Source organism: Galeopterus variegatus, unplaced genomic scaffold (assembly GCF_000696425.1).
Source record: "Galeopterus variegatus unplaced genomic scaffold, G_variegatus-3.0.2 Scaffold1072, whole genome shotgun sequence".
In the NCBI taxonomy this organism is placed as follows: domain Eukaryota; kingdom Metazoa; phylum Chordata; class Mammalia; order Dermoptera; family Cynocephalidae; genus Galeopterus; species Galeopterus variegatus.
This window is the reverse complement of record NW_007727183.1, coordinates 182136-191913: the sequence shown is the minus strand read 5'-3', so window position 1 is coordinate 191913 and position 9778 is coordinate 182136. Positions and strand designations below refer to the sequence as shown.

Genomic DNA, 9778 nt, shown 5'->3' with positions numbered 1-9778 from the left:
TAGCATTTCCATTTTACTCGTTTACAGTTTCCATCTCTTTGCTGAAACTCTCCATCTATCCATGCATATTGTCCACCTTTACCCCAAGATCTTTTAACAAATTAATCATGGTTACATTACAGTCCTAATGTGATAGTTTCCAGATGAAGCCATCTCAGAGTCTAACTCTGTTGATTGCTTTATTACTCAAAAGTTGCCTTTTTTCCTTAGCTTTTTTTGGTGTGTCTTGTAATTTTTTGTCATATGCTGGACATTATGAATAGAAGAACAGTAAAGATTGCACTAAAGATTATTCATATTTTGAAATGAGCATCCCTCTTCTTTCATCAGTGCATCATGTGGGCAATTGAGTCTACCTAGTCAGAAGTTGAACTGGATTGGGCTTTGTTACTGCTATCTTTACCTTCAGTGCATCACAGGCTTTACATTCCTCCAGTGATGCACTGCCATGACCTTATGCTTTGAGTGGGGTCTGGGGTGCCAAAGAGTTTTCTCAGTGTTTCTAACCCATTCTCAGCTTTCAGCAGTCACTGCATGCCTGTGCCACAGAGGGGATCTCTCTATACACTTAATCTGACCCTCGTGGCCAGCTGCTGTTTCTTGTTACATAATATCAGGTTTTTGGTGGAAGTAGGCAAATGTTCTATTGCCCTAGTCTGCCCTCAGTCTTAGGCAGGCTCTGCAACCTAGGCTTTGAAGGTAGTGATTTCTCAGCATTTTTAACCCTCCTTCCCATGGCACTTGTATCTGTGATAGGTCTTCAGTGGAAGAGTAGTAGGCTTTTTCTTTGTGTCAGTTCAGGATCCTGGACACAAGAAGATTTCCTGTTCTTCCTCCAGGGGAATAATATTTTTGCCTTTACCACTCCCTGAGAAGCAATGGATCTTTACCCACAGTCCTAGATACAGAACTATTTCCTGCCTCAATCCCCAGAAACTTGAGGCTTTGGCTTTGCATGAGCAAATGGTCTGGGGAAATGTGCAAGGGTTTCATTTCTGTCCCACACTGACAGCCAGTCACCATCTACAGCCTGCACCACTGAATGCATCTCCTTCTGGTTGGTCTCCTGCCCTATTGTTCACCCATGATCACCCAGTAGAGATTCATAAAAAAGAGCTTGCCCATGAGTGCAATTTCCAATTATTAGCATTCTGACCTGTTTATTTTTTCCCTGAGTTTTAAGTTAAATATTTCTAACAAATGTTAGGTCATTAAGGTTCTATGAATCTATTGTTTTTTTATTTTCCCATGTCTATCTGAATGTCAACATGGAAAAGAAAGCAGTGGTAATTCCCAGAGACTACTGTACTGTTCGTGTCAAAAAATTACTTTACATATTTCTCAGTTCCGGTCATTAGTCAGCTTTATCATTACCACTGTTCGTGTCAAAAAATTACTTTACATATTTCTCAGTTCCGGTCATTAGTCAGCTTTATCTCTTCTATTTTAATTTCAGCACCACCTGAGCAAACCCCTGTGGTCCAGGACTGCTACCAGGGTGACGGACAGAGTTATCGAGGCACATCGTCCACCACTATCACAGGAAAGAAATGTCAATCTTGGTCATCTATGACACCACACCGACATCAGAAGACACCGGAAAACTACCCAAATGCGTATGTCTTTGATTTTAATGATAAGAGGAGCAACAAGCAACTTAAATTTCTGTTAGAGGAGCCATGATTTAAGCTAACTTCTTAGGACTTCTTTGCTTTTGAGCAAAGGGTCTGAGGGAAGAGGAGTTATAGGCTGATTGTCTTCCTGAGTACTTGTGTGGAAGCAGCAGGTGTATCGAGGTGGTGAGGTCACACTAGTGGAAAGTTCAGAAGAACAAATGACCAAAATCTTAGAAAGAGTACCGTTCCACAACACACAGTAAACGTCAATGTGATCTCTGTCATTCCAACCTCTAATCCCTGAAATGAAGTTTGTATTTGCCATTTATGTCTTGGATTTAAAAAGTTGTGCAATATATTTATATATTTATATATTTATAAATACATAAATTATATTTATGTAATATATTCATAAATATATAAAATATAAATGTAAATATTTATATTACGTAAATACATATATATATTTTTATATTTTATTTTACATATATATAAAATTTGACCTGCACAGACACACTGGGTCCTGAGCTATAGTGGTCTGAAGGGCTATGGGTTTCCAGAACATAAAGAGCAAATGCAGGAAAGCAGATGAAAGTAAGCAAGTGTATAAATGCTGAAAGGTAAAGTGGACAGGTAGATGGACAAAAGACTGGGTCTGGCCAGACCAGCCTTTCTGCCAAAAGTGACTATGACATATATGGAAAACTTTTCTCATGATGTACAATAGGCAGCACAGGACTGAGACCTTTTAGAAAGAAAAACATATGAGATACGCCCTGTAATTACCCTGGTTTTCTTCCTGGAGACACTCCCTGGACTGAAGTGCAAGGAGATAGAGCCAAAGCAGACCATGGCAGAATTGCTGAAGCGAGGAGAGAGACTGGAGTTTGGGATTGCTGAAGCAACTGAGACTTTCTAAGTTGGGCAATAATGAGAAAGAAAATGTGCACAGAAGACTTCTTCAGGAATATGCAGAGGGCCCCTCAAGTCTTTGGCTGAATATCAAGCTGCACACGAGCAGGGAGAGATTCCACAAAGAAAGTAGGACAAGAAACTCCTGGGGAAAAACAACTGCAAGGGAGTGGTGAGCTAAATAAAGATAACAGAACTCATGCAGCTCTGGGAGGTATCTGAGTTCTGACTAGCCAGAGAGGAGAGATCATTGAACATCTTGAGCATTCAGTAGAGACCCAGAAAAGCCATACTTTAGGAGTAGGGTTGATGTATTCCTAGAAACACCCTAGCAAAGCCTAAATGCTTAAAAATATCAAAATGATTTTCAAGTAAATTGACTGCCTGCCAGAAGAAAACTCAACACTCTTTAGAGGTAAACAACAAAATCAAGTTGTTCAGTAATGTGGCATTCACAATACTGGGCATAAATTAAAAAGTTTACTAGACATACAAAAAGTATTAAGTGTGATCCATAACCAGGGTAAAAATCAATCAATACAGACAGACCCAGAAATAATAGAAATAATAAAATTGGCAAAAAAAACCCCTTAAAAATATATTGTAAATATGTTTAAGGATCCGAGGAAAATATGAACATAAATGAAACTAATAATATCAAAAAAACCCTTAAAAATGTATTGTAAATATGTTTAAGGATCCGAGGAAAATATGAACATAAATGAAACTAATAATATCAAGAGAAAGGAAAATTATGAAAAAGCCAAATGGAAAGTAAAAAGCTAAAAAATATACATATCTTGAATAAAAAACTCACCAGATGGTCTTAGACCATCAGTTTAGACATTACAGAAGAAAAAGTTAACTAGAAAATAATGCAATACAAAGTGTACAAACTGCAGTGCAGTGGTAAAACAAAGGACTATAAAAAACACAGAGACTCAAGGACCTCTACGAAAATATCAAAAGATCCAATATACTTGTAAAGCAAGTTCCAGAAAGAGAAGAGAGATATTGGGACAAAAAAAAATACATGAAGCAATGATAACTAAAAATTTTCCAAATGTGAAGAAAATTATAAACTCACAGAGAAGCTCAATGAATCAGAAGTAAAATTTTAAAAAGTAAAACTGTATGATATACTTAGGTACATCATAATTAAATTGTCAAAAACTGAAGACAAAGAAAAATTTCATAAGAAACCAGAGGAAAAAAATACATTGATATAGACTGACAATAATAAAAATGACTGATGCCTTCTCGTCAGAAACTATGCAAGCCAGAAACAATGGAATAATATCTTTAAAGTGATAAAAAGAAAAAAAAACCCACTATCAACTTCGATCTCTATATCCAACAAAACATACTTTGAAAATAAATGTTAAATAAAGACATATTCTGCACCACCACACAAAAGAAAAACAAGCAAAAAACTGGAAGAATTTTTCACGAGCAGGCCTATACTATGAAAGATGTTAAAGAAAGCTATTTATGCAGAAGAAAAATAATACCAGATGAAAACCTGAGTCTATGCTAAGTAATGAAGAAGACTGGAAATGGTAAATTTGAATGTAAATGTACAAGACATTAATTTATCTAATTTCTTAATTTCTTTAAAAGGTAATTGACTACTTGCAGCAAAATAATAATAATCTATTGTTATTTTAACATATGAAAAAGTAACATTATAAAAACAGTCAAATAAATAATGTGGGGAATTAATGAAAATATACTGTTGTAAGTTTCTTAAATTATTCATGAATTTATGTAACATTAATACATTATTGAACATGATGGGTTAAAAAGGGATATTGTAAATTCTAGAGCAATCACAAAAATTTACACTTAGAGAAATAGACAATAATAAAAATATTCAATTAATCCAAGAAAAGGAATAAAAAAGAATAAAGAAGATATGGTACAAACAAAATACATAGCATTATTGTAGACTTAAACTAAATCACATCATAAATATATTAAATTTAAGAATTAAACACTTCAATTAAAAGGCAGAGATTGTCAAACTGATTAAAAATAGAAATCCAATTATGTTCTCTTTACAGTAGATGCTCTTTAAATGTAAATACATAGGTTAAAAACCAAAGTATGGAAGATGATATATCATGAAGACAAAAGTCAAAGGAAAGCTGGAATGGTTATGCTAATGTCAGACAAACTAGATTTCAGGACAAGAAATAATACCAGAGATAAAAAGGACATTTCATAATTAAAAATAACAATAACATAACAAGGACATAACAATGCTAAATATGTTGCACTCTAATGACAGAACTTCAGATATAGGAAGCAAAATATGACAGAACTAAATAGAGAAGTAGATAAGCCCACAGTTATAGTTAAAGATTTTCTCACCTCTCAGAACAGTTATAAATCCTCTTGAAACAAAGTATAATAGAACAAGTAGGCAAAAAATCAGAAAGGATATAGAAGTTTTAAAGGAAAATATCAATATGTTTAACACTATGTCCAACTACAGAATAACATTCAAGTGCACACGGAACATTCACCAAGGTGTATTATATACTCGGCCTTAAAAAAAAGTCTCAATACATTAGAAAGGATTAGAATAATACAGAGTATGTTTTCTGACCACAACAAAATTAAATGAGACATACATAAACAATTTGGGAAATTCCCATATATTTGGAAATTAAACAACACATTTCTAAATAATCCATGAGTCAAAGATGAAATTACAATGGAATTTAGAAATATTTTCAACTGAATAATGATAAAATCACAATAGATCAAAACTTTTGGGATGCAGCTAATTATTTAGGGTTTCGTAACTTTAAATTATTTTATTAGAAAATAGAAACATTTAAAAATCAGTAATTTAAAACAGCAGTTTCAAAGTGTGGTATGGAGAAACTTGGGGATTCTTGAGATCCCTTCAGAAAGTCTATGAGGTTAAGACACTTTCAACTTTTTAAAAATAATTTTATTTGCCCCTTTCACTTTCATTTTCTCATAAGAGTACAGTGGAGTCTTCCACAGGCTGCATAATGTGTGATGACATCATTTCTCTGATGGCTAGCAGAATGTGTGACTGTGTAGTCTTGTTTTTTAAAATTCTCAGTTTTAGTTTCTAATGAATTAAATATTCACAGGATATAACACAAAAACTAAAGCTCTTTGTGATCCTTAATACTCTTAAGAGTGTAAAGAGGGGGCTGAGCCCGTGGCGCATTCGGGAGAGTGTGGTGCTGGGAGCGCAGCCACGCTCCCGCCGTGGGTTCAGATCCTATATAGGGATGACCGGTGCGCTCACAGCGCTCACTGGCTGAGCATGGTGTGGCTGGTCTCAAAAAAGGACAAAAAAATAAAAATAAAAAATAAAAAAACAAAGAGTGTAAAGAGGTCCTGCAAACAAAAACTTTGAGAACTGTTGATCCAAGATAACAACTTAAGAATCTAGAAAAGGAAAAGCAAATAAAAACCAAGGTAATCAGAAGGAAGGAAATAATAAAAATAAATGGAAATCAATGTAAAAGGAAATAGACAAACAATTGAGTAAATCAATGAAACAAAGTCAGTTCTTTGAAAAAATTAATATAATTGATAAACCTTTGGCTAACCTAATCACACAGAGACCACAATCATCAACATCAGGAATAAAAGAGGAAAGGAGGCATCACTACAAATCCTATAGATATTAAAAGATAATAAGAAAATGTCAAGAACAACTTTATGTTAATAAATTCAATCACTTAGATAATATGAAATAATTTCTTAGAGAAAAACAAGCAAATCAGATGCTGAGTAAATTGAATTTCTAAACAGTCTGATATCTTAAAGAAAATATATGATACATTAATACATATATTAATACATACATCACTGATACATTAATACATATTAAAAATTTAAAAACTCCCACAGAGAAAACTCCAGGCTCAGATGGCTTCACTGGTAAATTTTATCAGGCATTTAATGAGGAAATAATACCTTCACAATCTCCTAAAGAAAATAGAGGAGGAGGAACACTTCTTAACTTAATACGTGAGGACAGAAATACTCAGATACAAAGATATCCTATGTTCTTGGTTTGGAAGAATTAACATCATCAAAATGTCCATTTTACCCAAAGTAATCTACACATTCAACCCAATCGCTATCAAAATACCAATGACATTCTTCACAGATATAGAAAAAACAATCTTAAAATTTGTATGGAACCACAAAAGACCCCATACGGTGAAAGCAATTTTGAAAAAAAAGAACAAAGTTGGAGGCATCACACTTCCTAACTTCAAAATAAACTATAAAGCTAGAGTAACCTAAACAGCATCATACTGGCATAAAAATAGACAAATAGACCAATGGGACAGGATAGGGTGCCTGGAAATAGACCCACATGCTTATAGCCAACTGATTTTCGACAAAGGTCCCAAGAATATACAGAGGGGAAAGGACAGCCTCTTCAAAAAATGGTGGTAGGAAAACTGGATGTCCACATGCAGATGTTTGAAACTAGACCCCTATCTCTCACCATACACAAATATCAACTTGAAATGGATTAAAGACCTAAATTTAAGACCTGAAACTATGAAATTAATGCAGGGGAAACACTATATGAGGTACAAAGGCAACTAAAGCAAAAATACACAAATGGGACTACATCAAACTGAAAAGCTTCTGCACAGCAAGGGAGGGACACTATCAACAAAGTGAAGAGACAAGACAACCTACAGAATCGGAGAAAGTGTTGCAAACTACATGTCAGACAAGGGGCTAGTATCCAGAATATATAAGGAACTCAAACAACTCAACAGCAAAAAACCAAATAACCCGATTAAAAAGGGACACTGTCAACAAAGTGAAGAGACAAGACAACCTACAGAATCGGAGAAAGTGTTGCAAACTACATGTCAGACAAGGGGCTAGTATCCAGAATATATAAGGAACTCAAACAACTCAACAGCAAAAAACCAAATAACCCGATTAAAAAATGGGCAAAGGACCTGAACAGACATTTCTCAAAAGAAGGTACACAAATGGCCAACAAGCACATGAAAAAATATTCAAAATCATTGATCATCAGGAAAATGCAAATTAAAACCATAATGAGACATCATCTAACCCCAGCTGGAGTGGCTATTTATCAACAAGACAGAAAATAACAAATGCTGGCTAGGATGAGGAGAAAAGAGAACCCTCCTACATTGTTGGGGGGAGTGTAAATTGGTACAGGCATTGTGGAAACCAGTAGGGAAGTTCCTCAGAGAACTAAAAATAGATCTACCTTATGACTCAAAGGAAATGAAACCAATATATCAAAAAGACACCTGCACTCCCACGTTCATCTCAGCACTATTCACAATAGCCAAGAGATGGAGTCAACCTAAATGCTCACCAACAGATGAATGAATTAAAAAACTGTGGTTATATACATAAAATAGAATACTATACAGCTATAAAAAGAAATGATATCCTATCATTTGCAGCAACATGGATGGAACTGGAAACCATAATGTTAAATGAAGTAAGTCAGGCCCAGAAAGACAAATACCTCATGATCTCATTCAAATGTGGAATCTAAAAAAAAGAAAAAAAAGGTGGTTTTCTTAGAAGTAGAGAGTAGAATAATGGTTGCCAGAGGCTGAGAGTGGAGGGGGGTGGGAAAGGGTGAGAAGTGTTGGACTAATACGTACCAAACTATGTTCTCTACCCTAAGTGAATCATCTCCCAGTATACGCATGTACTGAAACAACACACTGTACCCTACAAATATGTACAAGTAAATGTTAAAATAAAAACCAAACCAAACCAAAAAAAAAAAAAACATATACAAGAATATTGCAAAAAACTATACAACATTATCTGTTGAGAGCATAAACGTGAAATGACTTAACAAAAAGTTAAATTGAACCCAGTAATATATAAAAAATATTTTGATCATGAAAATGATGGACATCATTAATACATGGGACTTCCCTTCCATAATGCAAGGTTGTTTTAACATCTGCAAAACAATCAATGTAACCCAACATGTTAACAGAATAAAAGTTACAAATCATATGATTATATCAGTAGATGCAAAAGAAAATTTGACAAAATTTAACACTCATCCATGATAAAAAGTCTTAGCAAACTAGGAATAAATGAGAACTTCTTTGACCTCATCAAGGGCATTTAGGAAAAAACCTCCAGCTGACATCGTATTAATGATGAAAGACTAATGCTTTCTCTCTAAGATTGGGAAAAAGAAAAAGACGTTTGCTCTCAGTACTTCTAGTCAGCATTTTACTGCAATGGTACCAGTTACTGAAGTAAGAGCAAAAGAAAAGAAAGAAAAAGAAGAGAAAATAAATAAAGGGAAGAAGTAAAATTGTCTTTATACACAGAAAACTTGATTAATGGATACAGACGGTCTTAAAGACTGATAAGTGAGCTTTGCAAGACTGAAGAATACAAAAGTACATATTGAAAGGTCAATATGTAAAAATTAATTGTATTGTATGTACTAGCTATGATCAATTGAAAAATAAAAATTTAAAAACAATATCACTAATGGTATCAAAATCACAAAATATTTAGTGATAAATTTAACACAGTATTACACAGGAAGTGTACACTGTATACTATAAAAATGTTGTTGTTGGGAAAAAAAATTTTAAAGATCTAAATAAAGCTTACCATGTTTATGAATTAAAAGACTATATCAATTCTCACCAAATTGATCTTTGGATTTAACTCAGATCCAAGCAAAATTCCAGCTGTTTTTTTTTTGAAAAAGTGATAAAATTTATATTCAAAGGTCCTGAATCACAAGGCATTCTTTAAAAAGAACTAAGTAGGAAGACTTACATACCCTGATTTAAAGATTTATAAAGTTATAGTAGTCAAGACACTACTGGTATTGGTAAAAAGGCACAAAAACATAAAAAAGGATGGTCCAGAAACAGACCTACATATCTATAATCAATTGATTTTCAATATAGGTGGTAAAGTAATTCAATTGAGAAAGAAAATCTTTTCCAAAATGGTTCCAGAACAATTGGATATTTATATAGAAAACAAAAACAAGGGGCCGGCCCAGTGGCGCACTGGATAAATGCGCTGCTTGGGAAGCGCGGCGGCGCTCCCGCCCGAGGGTTCGGATCCCACATACAGACCGGTTCCCGCTCACTGGCTGAGCGAGGCGCAGGGGCAACGCCGAGGGTTCCACCGCCGTTGCTTGTCACGGGGCCGGAGGGGGCGCGACACTGAGGGAGGCGTGCCGGGGC

General features: G+C 34.6%; 1 protein-coding gene across 1 annotated transcript in view; it reads left to right on the top strand.

Annotated features, from left to right (window-relative positions):
* The window catches only part of PLG (plasminogen), a 57148-nt gene that overhangs the window by 20311 nt on the left and 27059 nt on the right, over nt 1–9778 (top strand). Inside the window, exon 9 of the mRNA XM_008574601.1 lies at nt 1457–1616. Coding sequence (XP_008572823.1) covers nt 1457–1616 — 160 coding nt within the window. The remainder of the gene's footprint in view (nt 1–1456; nt 1617–9778) is intronic.